Here is a 14052-nt window from a genome sequence, read left to right on the forward strand (position 1 = left end):
GGGGCGAGGCGCGTGTGGGGGCTGAGGCGCGTGTGGGGGGTGAGGCGTGTGGGGTGAGGCGTGGGGGCTGGGTGGAGTGGGTGCTGGGCTTGGGGGTCCTGCTGGAGCCAGGCTGGTCACCGCCGGCCTGGCTCAGGCGCTTGCACGGAGGGGCCGTTGGTGCGGAGCGCAGAGCGACGTGTGTCTGTGGTTGTGTCCTGAGGGTGGGAGGGAGGTGGGCTGAGAGCTAGCGGGTAGCTTGAGGTCAGGGAGCTTGTTTTTGAGGCACATCCTAGAGCAGGTTCCTTTCCCAGCAGACGACCCTGCAGAGGTTGAGGGGGGAAACTGAGTGAGGACACCTTGCAGGTGGCGTCCTTGAGCAGCTGAGCTGGGCCTGGGGCAGGGGGCCGCCTCTCTGGCCCTGTCCGCCGTGGTCGGGGGCAGCGGGGCAGTACTGGCCGGGCCATCCTGGGGTCTGGTGAAGATTAGGGAGGCAAAGAATCGCCCCACAAGTCATGAAGGTGCGGTCGTTATTTTTGAAGATGAGGGACACGGCCCTGAAGCCCTGGGCCCGTAACCCTGTTGTGCCCCGCGTCCTGCCTCCTGTGGGTTCCACGAGGAATGCGGAGTGGGGACCCGAGAGGCCGCCGGCGGCTTTGAGCACGGGCGCTGCTCCGTGGGGCAGGCCTGGACCCCCTCCCCCTCCGCTACCGCCTCTGCGCCGCGGCCCGACGGGGCGTCCTGGGTCAGATCACCAGCATCGCCGAGGGTGTGGCAGGAGTTTAAAGGAAGGGGTCGGGCTTAGAGGCGGAGGGCCAGAAGCCCGCGGCGGGGTGGAAGCGGGTTCCAGCCCCCATGAAGGACCAGGGCTTGGGTCCCCAGTGAGGGCGGTCCCTGCGGGTGGGCCGACCAGCGGGCGGCCCTGGGCTGCTTGGCAGGAGGTGCAGGGCAGGTGGGAATGAGTAACTCCCAGACTTAAGTGGTTTGCTGCCTCTTTGAGCCAAGCAGAGCTTGCCCCGGCCACAGTTCTGCAGGCTGGAGACGAGGGGCTCCCCTTTGCCTCCATGCATTGTGCCCAGCGCACCCCTCTTCTGCCCAGCACCTCCTCTGCTGCCCCTGGGGAGGGGCTGCGTGTTAAACAGGTAGCCACGTGCCCCTGCTCTTCCTGAAGCTAGAAATCCTCTGGGAAAAAAGTTTACCAGCAGCTGGGTGCAGTAAGCCCACCACCTCATTCCTCACCTGAAGCCGTCTGGGGTCAGCTATCGAGGATGACAGGAGAAGGCATAAAGGCATCTCTACTGAAGAGAGAGGTGGAAAGGTGTATACATTTCATATTTAAAACCACCCCGGATCTAGAACACTGATTAAAAAAAAATACAGTATGAGTGTGAGAGTGTGTGTTTATGTGTACATTGTGTATATATACATGTGTACATTGTGTATATGTGTATGTGTACATTGGAAGGATATGTGTATGTGTACACTGTGTATATATATGTGTATGTGTGCATTGGAAGGATATACACTAGACTTCGCGTTAGTGATCTTGGAGCAGTAACGTTGAGGAATTAAATTTATTTATACCTTTTTGTATTGTGTAAATCTTATTTCTCATGAACACGTTACTTGTGTAATAAAAGCAATCAAGTTTTTATTTTGGAAAGGAAAGTAAGTTGGATGGTCCCTCAAGCGTAGAACAGGTGAATGGATTGTGGTATATTCACGCGGTTGCTTTCTATGTAACAAAATGAAGCAGATTCAGCAGTGTGGCTGAATCTCAGAAGTATAATGTCCAGTGAAAGAAACAAGACATGAAAAGAATAAATGGAGTGTGATCTTACTGATCTAAATTGCAAAGTGACCAAAACACTACTGTGGGATCCCCCCCTTACCCACGGGGGATACGTCCCAAGACCCCCTGTGGATGCCTGAAACCACGGTTGTGCTGAACCCTGCATCTACTCTGCTTCTCCCTGTATATACATACCTGTGATGAAGTTTAATTTATAAATTAGGCACAGCATGACTACGCTTGTGCTTGGGGGCCGTTATTAAGTAAAATGAGGGTGACTTGAACACAAGTGCTGTAATACCATGGCAGTGGATCTGGTAACCTACAAAGCTGCTAAGTGAGTGGCCAGCGGGTGGATATGCCAGACAAAGAGATGATCCACGTGCCCAGCAGAACAGAGCTGAACAGTGCGAGCTTTCGTCCCACTGCTTAGAACAGCACGCAATTTAGAACTTATTTCTGGAATTTCCCATTACTTTTGGACCATGGTTGACCTCAGGTAACAAGTCGTGGGTAAGAGAGGTGACTGTCAGGAATTCACTGCTGAGGGCGTGGGATCAATACCTGGTCGGGGAATTAAGATCCCACAAGCCATGCGTGGTGCAGCCCCCGCCCCCACCCAAAAAAAAGAGTAAAGGGAGAGGACCATCTGTTGTTTAGCGCTGTAGTCATAGTTGGTAAAAGTGAAGGAGAAATAGAACAAGCTGAGGTGTGATCGTGTCTCGAGTTAGCACTATTCTGGCGGGGAGTGGTTATTTCAGAGAGTCTGCGGAGGCTGGGAGTGTTCTTTTTCTTGCCCTTATTCCACAAATGATTCATACTTTTTATTGAGATATAAATCACATACCCAAAATTCACCCTTTAAAACGTACAGTTCCGTAGAACAGAAAACCCATGTCCACAGAGACTTGCATAAGAATGTTCAGAGCAGCATTATTCCTAACAGCCCAAAGTAGAAACAGCCCAGATGTCCATCACCTGGAGGAGAGGATAAAGAATATGTGGTCCAGCCACAGGATGGAATGTTACTTAGCTGTAAAAAGGAGTGCAGTACTGATTCGGGCAACCACATGGAAGAACCTTGAAAACATTATGCTAAGTGGTATCTTAATGTGGTTTTGATTTGCATTTTCCAAACAACTAACGTTGAGCATCTTTTAATGTGCTTGCTTATTGGCCATTGTGTATCTTCTTTGGAGAAATGTCCATTCAACTCCCTTGCCAATGTTTAAATTGGGTTTATTGTTGAGTTGTAAGTGTTCTTTTTATATTCTGGAAACTAGATCCTAATCAGATATATGATTGGCACATATCCTCTCTCATTTTGCGGGTTGTCTTTTTACTTTCTTGATAGTGTTCTCTGAAATATAAAACTTTGAAATTTTGATGAAGTCACTTTTACCTAATTTTTCTTTGGTTGCCTATACTTGAGATGTCACATCTAAGGAACTGAAGCCTAATCCAAGGTCACTGTGTTTTCACCTATGTTTTTTTCTATGTGTTTTATAGTTTTAGCTCTTAGGTTAGGTCTCTGACCCGTTCTGAGTTAGTTTTTGTACGTGATTTGAGGTAAGGAACCAAAATCGTTCCTGTGCATGTGGATGTCCTGTCGTCTCAGCACCATTTGTTGAAAGGACTGTTCTTTCCACCTTCAGTAGTGTGGGCATCCTTGTTGAAAATCAATTGACTGTAGATGCACGGGTTTGTCTACCGACTCCCAATTCTGTTTCATTGATCTGTATTTCTAGTCTTACCCCAGGACTACATGGTCTTGATCACTCTAGCTTCATGGTTAAGTTTTGAAATGCTAAAGTGCATGTTCTCCAACTTTGTTCTTTCTTCCAAGTTTGTTGAGGATTCTGGGTCCCTTGCATTTCCATATGAATTTCAGGATCATCATGTCATTTTCTCCAAAGTAGGCCACTGGCATTTGGACAGGGATTGCATTGAATCTGTACATCAGTTTGAAGAGTGCCGCCATCTTAACAGTGTTCACTCTTCCAACACATGAACAACATGGAATATCTTTCCATTTGTTAGCTTTGTAAAACTTTCTTTCAACAATGTTTTGCAGTTTTCAAGGTAAAAGTTTTAAACTCCTTTTGTGAAATGTGTTCTTAAGTATTTTATGCTTTTTGATGATATTGCAGGTACTACTGTTTTCTTAATTTTTGGATTGTTCACCGCTAGTGTATAGAAATAAAACTTAACTTTTTTGTATCAATTTTGTATCCTACAACCTTGCTGTACTTGTTGATTAGCTGTAATAGTTGTGTGTGTGTGTGTGTGTGTGTGTATGTATCCTTTAGGATTTTCTGTGTACAAGATCATGCCATCTCTAAATGGAGGTAGTTTTACTTCTTCCTTTCCAACCTGCATGCTTTATATTCACTACTGAAGTCGTCTGACCTTGGACTTTTCTTTATAAGAATACTTTTATTACTAATTCAGTCTCGTTATAGGTCTTTTAGTTAAAAAGAATTTTTTTTTCTTGAGTTAGTTTGGGCGTTGCTAGGAATTTGTCCATTTCATCTAGGTTTTCTAATTTGTTGGCATACAGTCGTTCATAGTATTCCCTCATAATTATTTTCAAATTTATAAGTTTGGAAGTAATGTCCCCTCTTAAGTATTTGACTCTTTTCTCTTTTTTTCTTGGTCAGCTAAAGGTTTGTCAATTTTTTCGATCTTCCCAGAGACCCAACCTTTGTATTTGTTGGTTTTCCCTATTGTTTTTCTATTCTTCGTTCCACTTATTATCACTCTAATCTTTATTACTTCCTACTTCCTACTATTTTTTCAGGGGGATGGTGGTGATTCTGCTCTTCTTCATTATTTTTCTTAAGTTGAAAGATTATTTATTTGAGCTCTTCTTTTTTAACATTGGTACTTACAGATATAAATTTCCCTCTAAACACTGTCTTCCCAGCATTCCATAAGTTTTGGTATGTTGTATTTTTATTTCTCTCAAATAATTTTCCGATTTCTTTTGTGTGTTCTTCTTTGACCCATCAGTTATTTGAGCATGTTTTTCAATTTGCACATATTTGTAATTTCCCAAATTTTCTTCTGTTATTTGTTTCTAATTTCATTCCATTGTGGTTGGAGAACATACTTCGTATGATTTCAGTCCTTTTAAATTTGAGACTTGTTTTCTCCCAGATGTGTGGTCCATTCTGGAGAATGTTCCATGTGTACTTGATAATAATATGTATTTTGCTGTTGCTGGGTTGGAGTGCTTTGTTTTCTATGTCTTACGGTTCTTTCTGTTCCTTTATTCTCCATTACTGCCTTCTTTCGTACTAGATCTCATGTATTTTCTAGTGTGCCCTAACCTTTATCATTGTATTTCTATATATGAGATATTTATAAGATACATATATATAATACAGTTATTTTTAACTCAGTAGCAACTTAATTTACTAGTATATACAAACTTTGTTCGTATAGAGCTCTATGCCCACCCTTTTGTGGCCTTACTGTCATACAAGTTGCGTCCTTCTACATTGTGTGCCCATCAACACTGATTTATAACTACTGCATTATGCAATTGTCTTTAAATCAGATACAAGAAAAGAGTTACTAACAAAAAAATAACGCTTACACTATTTTGTAAAATATGCCTATTAGTTACCCTTGCTAATGCTCTTTATTTCTTCATGTGGACAAACAGCTCTCTGGGTCCTTTCATTTTAGCCTCAAAGTCTCCCTTTGGTATTTCCCCTAGGGCCGATGTGCTAGTGACAAATTCTCTCCTTTCGTTTATCGGGAAATCAATTTCACCTTCATTTTTGAAGGATAATTTTGCTGCCCATAGAACTCTTCCAGCGCTTTCAACATGTTACGGCTTCTTGATTTCTTCTGGCTCCATGATGTCTGATGAGAAAGAGCCGTTAATCTTACTGAGGATGCCTGTACACGATGGGTCATGCTTTCCTTCTTTAGACATGGCTCCTTAAGTTCTTTGAACATATTTTATTTATTTATTTATTATTTATTTTAAAAAGACACATTTATTCAGCGTCATGATCAGACTATTACACTTAGCAATCAACAGCATGGGTTCAAAAAAAAAATCTACATTAAAACCCTTTGTTGGAATGCTTTACACTTTCCACGGAACAGAAACTAAAATAACCTGTTATACGATTAGTCACAAATACAGTCCTCGAGTTTTTTTGCCCATACACATGAGTATTGTCTACAACATGTCTTCTTTGTAGCAGCTAGGCCCTGCCACCACTGTGCTTGGCTGAGCTCACAGATCTGTTGTAGCCTGGAGCTTCCCTGTCACTTCTCTGGCTCTCCTCTCCTGCTAAGCTTTGTTTCCTGGCAGTAATCAAAACCTTCTGCCACTGCCATAGCTCCTGCTGCTGCTGGAACCACCACAGCCACCTTGGTTTCGGGGTTTGGCAAACTATTGGCCTCCACCACCCTAGGGGCCAGAACTTCTGCCTCCAAAGTTTCCTCCTTTCATGGGTCCAAAATTTTAAGATTGATTGTTGTAACTGCCAAAATCATTGAAGCTTCCACCACCTCCAAAATTGCTTCCATCATTACCAAACCCATTATAGCCATCCCCACTGCCACCATATCCACTACCACCGTGGCTGCCACCAAAGGCACCTCGACCACTGAAGTCTCCTCCACGACCAAAGTTGTCATTCCCACCAAAACCACCTCCACGACCACCACCAAAGTTTCCAGAACCACTTCCACCTCTTTGGCTGGATGAGGCACTAGCCATCTCTTGCTTAGATAGGGCTTTCCTTACTTCACAGTTGTGGCCATTCACAGTGTGGTATTTCTGAATGACAATCTTGTCTACAGAGTCATGGTCATCAAAGGTTACGAAAGCAAAGCCTCTCTTTTTGCCATTGCCTTGATCAGTCATGATTTCAATCACTTCAATTTTCCCATACTGTTCAAAATAATCCCTTAGGTGATGTTCATCAGTGTCTTCTTTAATGCCACCAACAAAAATCTTTGTCACAGTTAAGTGGGCACCAGGTCTTTGAGAATCTTCTCTTGAGACGGCCCTCTTTGGTTCCACAACTCTTCCATCCACCTCATGTGGCCTTGCACTCATGGCCGCACCCACCTCCTCCACAGTGGCATATGTGAGAAACCCGAAGCCTCTGGAGCGCTTGGTGTTTGGATCCCTCATTACCACACAGTCTGTGAGCGCTCCCCGCTGCTCACAATGGCTCCTCAGACTCTCATCGGTTATTTCAAAGCTCAAACCTCCGATGAAGAGCTTCCGCAGCTGTTCGGGCTCTTTGGGTGACTCTGACTGAGACGTGACGGCAGGGGAGGGGGGAGGAGACGTCAATGATGCCTACTCGGCGGCGTCCACAAGCAGAAAGGCTGAACGTATTTTAAATAGCTGATTGAAAGCTTTTGTCTAGTTAGTCTGGACATTTAAAATAAAATAATGTGGCACCTCTGGAAATCAGATTCTCCCCTCTTCTTCTCAGGGTCGTTTGTTATTGCTGCTTACTGTAGGTGTTGTTTGTTTCATGACTTGTCCGAACTAATTCTTTAGTCTGTTTTCTCTATTGTATGTGGCACTGAAGGCTCTGCTTAGCGATTGATGGAGAATTCCTTGAACGCCATGCCTGGTGCTGACGGGTCTCCCAGTCCTTGCCAAAGGGGCCCTGTGTGCATGTCAGGGCATCCCTTCAACCCTCACTCAGGCAGTTGGTAGCCCTACCTTAGCCTTCACTTCCTGCTTGTACTGAGCCACCAGATGAGTCAGAGGTGAGAGCTTGGGTCTCCTCGGGTATTTCCTGAGCAGCCCAATGCCAGTGGCCTTCTAGTGTCCTGCGATTGTATGGGACCTTTTCAAAACCCAAGTAGGCATCTCATTCCACAGCTTTTCCTTTTAGGCTTTTTGGCTAGTGTGTTGTTAACCCCAACTATTATCTACTGCCTCAGGCAGCCAAAGAGGGAAAAGGCTTTTTATACGAAGCAAACCACAAGTCAGGTGAAATACAGAGTCTGCAGCTGGCGTCTTCTGGTGAGCTACCTGATGTCCAATAGTGACAGTTCTTTGGGAACGAGGCTTTGAGAAAGCTCTGGCCCATTCTCATCTTTCCAGGCAGTTGGTGTTTAAGGCTGCTGCAGAGCTGGAGAGCAGGAGGTGGGACTAAGGCAAGTTCAAACATTACAGACATCGTGGGCATCATTCTGTGGCTGTTTATGCTGAGATTCAGCATTTTTTCTTGAAGAAATATGTTGCTGCAAGCCTTTGATTAATATCCATAGTTCTGAAAAAGAAGATTCTGACAGTTTTAGTTTTCTTGTTGCTTTTATGGAGGAAAGAATTTTCAGAAGTCCTAATACCTCCAGTTTTGCTGACATCATATATATTTAATGTTCACTTCTGTATGTACTCTCTCCCCAAACATGTGTGTATTAAATTAAAAACTGTTGTAAATCCGGGTTGCAGGAGGCCATGTGGAGCAGGCTCCAAGGGAAGGGCTGTGGATTAGACAGAATGATGCAGCCTCTGCTGGACAGAAGGGTGTGAAAACCTACAGGCTGTCAGCCCCATGGGGGTCAGGAACTCTGCCCTACAACCCCTGTTGCTTTATGTCTCCCAGATTAAGGCTGCCAGGGGCTCAGCTGTACTCAGATGGACGGGACGGAGACCCGACAGCGGAGGCCAGAGGAGCTGGGCCTGCTGCACGGCCTCAGCACAGGAAGACTCCTTGAAGCCTCGGAAGATGGACTGCTGAGTGTCCCTGAGAGCCAAAGGGGGGCCCCTAAACCCCTGGGGCCTGAGCTCAGCAGGGAGACCACCTTGTCCATTGGCCTCCAGGTGACAGTGCCCTTCCTGTTTGCAGGCCTGGGACTGTCTGGGGCAGGCATCCTTTTGAACTATTTCCAGGTAAGAGGGGACTAAATGGGGATGGTGGGGGTGGGGTACTGTCTAGTGTCAGCCTAGGGAGTAGGCAGGTACACATTGTGTCCAGCTTGGGGACAAGGGGCAGGACCTTCTCAAATACCATTTTTCTAAAATTTGGGCAAGATTCTTTTAGTTACTGACGTCAGAGACTAACTTTAACCCAGGTTAAGCTTTAAGAGACAATTATTAGCTCATATAATTGAAATATCTGAGGGGCTGGATTTCAGGCCTGGCACGATCCAGGTACTTAAATGGTATCAGGTTACTGGCTCTTTATCTGTCAGCTCTGTTTCATTTTCACGCAAGATTCTGTACTTAGAGGGGAGGGTGGCCCTTGGCAGTCAATCCTTTGTAAGTGTGCTCTTAAAAAAAAAAAAAAAAAAAAAAGCTTTCCGCGTCCCTCACTGTGGGCATCGGGACAGAGCGGCGCAGTCTGCTCAGAGGGTTCTAGGCCAGCTGCTTCATCACGGACCCCACCGCCGCCGACCCCACTCCTCATTGAAGAGGAGATGGAGGGCCAGAACAGCGCCATTGCCGCCCACGTGTGCAGGTCCTGCATTTGTTTCGACTGCAAGAGGCAGAGTGACCCCAACTTCAGGAACAGGCTGCGAGAACAAAGAAAGAAACAGAAGCTTGCCAAGGAGAGAGCTGCACTCTCCAAGCTACCTGACCTTAAAGATGCTGAAGCCATTCAGAAATTCTTCCTCAAAGAAATACAGCTTAATAAAGAGTTACTAGCTCAAGGCGAATATGAGAAGGGTGTGGACCATCTGACAAACGCAATTGCTGTGTGTGGACATCCACAGCGGTTACTGCAAGTGTTGCAGCAAACTCTTCCACCAGTGTTCCAGAGGCTTCTGACTAAGCTCCCAACAACTAGAGAATTGTTAAGTGCTCAGAGCTTGGCCGAAGATGATGTGGAATGAGAAACAAATGTCAGCATAATCATCTCAATTAAAAAATATTTTTAAAATCTTTTTAAAAAAAAAAGAAGAGGAGAGAGACTTCTTGGTCAATACCCACATCAGTCTCCAAAAATTGACCCTGCTGTCGAGTGTCCACTCCTGTTCCAGTTAGTGCTTCCTGAGGGGTGACATTCTCTGCCTGGCAGCTTGACTTCTCGTCGTCGCCCTATGAGGGGAGGCAGGCCCCTTGATTTACACCCTAACAGAGCCCCATGGCGTGAGGAACTGGGAGTAACCCATCAGACAACAAAGCTACCAGTGTACCATCCCTTTCTTTTTTTTTTTTTTGCGGTACGCGGGCCTCTCACTGTTGTGGCCTCTCCCGTTGCGGAGCACAGGCTCCGGACGCGCAGGCTCAGCGGCCATGGCTCATGGGCCCAGCTGCTCCGCGGCATGTGGGATCTTCCCGGACCAGGGCACGAACCCGTGTCCCCTGCATCAGCAGCGGACTCTCAACCACTGCGCCACCAGGGAAGCCCACCCTCCCTTTCTTGTTCTTTGAGTATCAAAAGCCCCATTCCTTCATCAGCATGATCGGCAGAAGTCCTCCCTGGAAGAGCATGGTACCTGAGAATACTTGAAGCCATTAGTGGCCAGGTCGTCGCTGTTCGTTGGCAAGGAGCTGAGAACACAGACTGTCTGGAATGGTGAGCCGGGAGGAGCGGCAGCCTCTGCCCCTCTTGCTGTGGGCACTCCGTGCCCAGGGAACTTAGGCCTGCCCCTCACTGATTTGGAACCAGTCAGGGTTTGAGTCCCAGTCTGCCACTCAGCTGTAAGGCTGGTGCTTTAAAATTTTTAAGACCAGCACTTAAAAATCAAGAGATGTCACATAAAAATTCAAGTTCCTGTTTTCCCTTGAAAATCTGGCAACTCTTCCAACATTGGACCCACATTCCCTCACAGCCACAGTTAGTGGTCACTGCCGTCTCGGTGTCCACGGTCCCCACCGTCCCTCGGTCTGCACCCACTTCACTCCACTACCTGCCTGCCCCTCCCCTGCCACCTGGGGTCCTCAGTGACCCTTCCAGCCCATGCAGTCCAGTTCCTCGTAGCGTCACAGCACTGGTGACAGCCAGCTGCCCTTCCAGGTTCCTCCCAGACCTGCTCAGACCCCAGCATGGCTATGTGTCACGCCAGAGTCCCTGCCCTGGTGTGACCCAGCCCCAGGCCCCCGTTTGGTCTCTGTGATCCCCAGACGCCTCAGCCCTCTCCTTCCTCCAGTGACCTGGTGCCCTGCAGCCCCATATCCTTCTTTACCCGGTGGTGAGTCACACCGCTGCAGCCTCCAGAGCACCTGGCTTCCGCGTGCCAGAAGTTCACATGCCGCAGACCTCTGCCAAGAATTCCCTCTTCCACCTGAAGGCCGCCAGCCTCCTCGCCACCCTCCTGACTCTGTCTCCCTGAAGTCTGTTCTCTGTGCCGCGATTTTCAAAAAGCCTGTTTCATTGTGTGTTCGGTATAACACCACTGAGCATGTATCCCCTGCACACGCACATGTGCTCACTGCTACATACGGACACGCGTGTGGAGGTCACGTACATGTGCGTATTTATACACACATTGATTGATACATGTACATACTTGTCTGTAAATATACAGACATGTGAGTCCCCTGCACACGCTGGTTTATAGGTTGCGCTTCGAGCGGCAGGTAACAGAACACCGTGTGGCTTGGAGCCCAGACTCCAGAGCAGAACCAGCTGGGTTTGCGTCTGACCTTTGTCACTGGCACAGGCTGCCCTGTGTTCCTGGTTTTCTCCTCTTAAACCAGAGCTGAGGGAGAACTGCCCAGGTCGGGCTCCCGGGAGGGCTGTGACATGCGGTGCCGGGGCCTTGGACTTGGGCCTCGCCCACGAGGGTTTGTGGCCGAGTTTGTGGCCGACGTTCTTATTCTCGTCGATACTCCATCACAGGTAGTTCTGTGCTGATGTTTAAGAACTTACACAAAAGCTGCAACTCAGATAAGAATTAGAGATACCTGTTCTAGTGTTTCTTTCCCATGCCTGGGGGCAGGGCCCGGCCAAGCAGCCCCACGATGCAGCTCTCCCCAAGTTTTAAATCTCTGTGCACTTGCCTACTGCCTCTGGGATAAAACCCAACCTCCTAAAATGCATCTGAACATCCTGAGCTCACCTGGCTGTATCAGGATGGTTGCAGCCACAGGTACCAGAAAACCCAACTTACAGTGGGGTAAGTAGGAAGAAAATATGTCATCTCCCAAAACGAGGTTTCCAGGATAGGGCGATTCTGGGGTTGGAAAGTGGTGTCACCACCAGCCAACGATGTTTCCGAGGACCCGGCATCTTCCCAAATCCTGCTAGTCAGCCTCCACAGGTCAGCTTTGTCCTAGAGGCGTGTCGTGTCCAGAGGGAGAAAAGCAGACCGTGTTCTGGTTCCTCCTTAAGTGCAAGGAAACTTACCTGGGGACTAACTCCCCAGCCTCTCCCCGGCCAGATGGGAGGCACATCCCACGTGAAAGCCACATGTAGGCAGAGGGAATGGAACAGCGTGATCAGCTGGCTTAAGTCATGGTCCGAGGGGTGGGTTCTGCTGCTCCGCGGCCTCACCTGGGCCTCCTCGTCCCCCTCCTGTGTCCCTCGGAGCCTTTCCTGGGACGCTGCCCCCAACATCACTTCCTGGGGCGTTGCCTCTACCTCCTCGGTTGAATGAGACTCCATGAGCCCAGAGGCTGCACTTTTTTTTTAATACATTTGTTTTTCTGGAAAAGTAAAGCATTCACGTGCCCGCAAGGTCAGCATGTGCACAGGGACAGGACGTGCTCCTTGCCTGTCCCCAGGCTCTCGCTTCTCCAGGACAGCCAGGACCTGCACCTTCTCGTCTGCCTCTGCATTCCTCTCACCCTTTTACGCATGTGATGGCACATACAAACTGTTGTGTGTTCTGCTTTTTTCACTTTACAGTGTATCTCGGAGGCTATTCTTTGTAAATATGTTAAGAGTTTCCTTTTTTAAAAAAGATTTATTTCTTTCTTTTTATTTTATTTACTTTTGGCTGTGTTGGGTCTTAGTTGCAGCATACGGGCTTCTGTCTAGTTGTGGCGTGCGGGTTTTCTCTAGTTGTGGCACGCGGGCTCCAGAGGGCGTGGGCTCTCTAGTTGAGGCCCACAAGCTCTGCGGCATGTGGGTTCTTAGTTCCCTGACCAGGGATGGAACCTGCGTCCCCTGCAATGGAAAGTGGATTCTGGACCACCAGGGAAGTACCAAGAGCTTCCTTTTTTTTTAAATGGTCGTTCAGTATCCCATCAGGCAGACACACCAGAGTTTATTCACCTTTTTTCCTCTGATGTTTAAGTTTCACAACTATGTTAGTTTGCTCGGGCTCCTGTAACATAGTACCGCAGATGGGGTGCTTTAAACAACAGACATTTATTCTCCTGTCCAGGAGGCTGGATGTCTGAGATCCAGGCATCAGCAGGGCCTCTCTCCTTGGCGTGTAGACGGCCGTCTCCTCCCCGTGTCCTCACGTGGTCGTTCCTCTGTCTGTCTGAGTCTCCTCTGACTATTAAGGGCCTATTGGATATGGGCCACCCCCCCGCCCCCACTTCCAGCTTCCTGTCTCCAAATACAGTCCCATTCTGAGATGCTGGGGATTGGGGAGGGGCACACAAGTCAGCCCTTAACAACTTAGAGCAGCACTGCTGACAGTGCCACGTTCTTTACACGTCTGGGTGAAGGAGTGGGATGGATTGCTGCAGGTAGAGCTGCTGTCAAAGGGCATAGGCGTCCGTAACCATGATAGATGTGGGGCTGCTCCCACCTCCCTTAACGGTGTTATCTTCAGCCTCTGTGATCTTTCACCACCTGGCAATGGATCATACACTGTATGCTGTGGTCTCTGCTCCAGGGAGTTAGCTGTTCCGGGGCTCAGAGCTTAAGCAGCCTCTGTGCCCCACGGCTGCCGTGGGACAGCAGTCAGCAGAGCTGGGTTTCCGCTTCAGGTGTCGTGATGCTGCAGCCGAGGGGTCAGCGTGCTGAGGCCTTCATCCCTTCCCCTTGGGCATGTCCAGCTTGGCAGCTTCATCCAGGTGTGGGGTCGGAGGAGGAGACCATCTGCTAGCAAGGTGGGTCCCAGGAGCAGCATCTTTGCTGGCTAGTGGACGCGTCAAGTCCCTGAGGTCAGCTCACCCTGGGGGTCGTGATTCAGAGGCCGGGATCCCCGGAGGCCGTCACTGGGACCGCCAGCGGTGTTCACCGTAGTGGGATTTGCATTTCTCATCAGGAGTGAGTGAGGTTGAGTATCTTTGGATATGTCCTTTGTCCCTATTTCTGAGGAGTGGTTTTTGTTTTTGTATTGATACTTCAGGGCTCTTTACATTTTAAGGAAATTGGCCTTTCCATTGTGATACGGATCGTAAATATGTTTCCCATTTTTCCATTTATCTTTTGACG

General features: G+C 48.0%; 1 protein-coding gene and 2 pseudogenes across 3 annotated transcripts in view; 2 read left to right on the forward strand and 1 right to left on the reverse strand.

The window, feature by feature from the left end:
• The window catches only part of SLC41A3 (solute carrier family 41 member 3), a 65484-nt gene that overhangs the window by 1069 nt on the left and 50363 nt on the right, over positions 1 to 14052 (forward strand). For 2 of the 3 annotated variants that reach the window (XM_027098423.1, XM_027098424.1), the window contains exon 2: positions 8374 to 8660. In XM_027098423.1, the coding sequence (XP_026954224.1) occupies positions 8406 to 8660 (255 nt within the window). In that variant the 5' untranslated portion in view covers positions 8374 to 8405. Of the gene's footprint in view, positions 1 to 8369; positions 8661 to 14052 lie in introns of all 3 variants that reach the window. The other variant, XM_027098422.1, reaches the window with a different exon arrangement.
• Positions 5350 to 7944, reverse strand: LOC113615717 (heterogeneous nuclear ribonucleoprotein A1-like; annotated as a pseudogene).
• Positions 8667 to 9996, forward strand: LOC113615707 (mitochondrial import receptor subunit TOM20 homolog pseudogene; annotated as a pseudogene).

Source organism: Aethalodelphis obliquidens, unplaced genomic scaffold, assembly GCF_003676395.1.
Source record: "Aethalodelphis obliquidens isolate GAN/ISIS:26980383/991018 unplaced genomic scaffold, ASM367639v1 scaffold123, whole genome shotgun sequence".
NCBI lineage: Eukaryota > Metazoa > Chordata > Mammalia > Artiodactyla > Delphinidae > Aethalodelphis > Aethalodelphis obliquidens.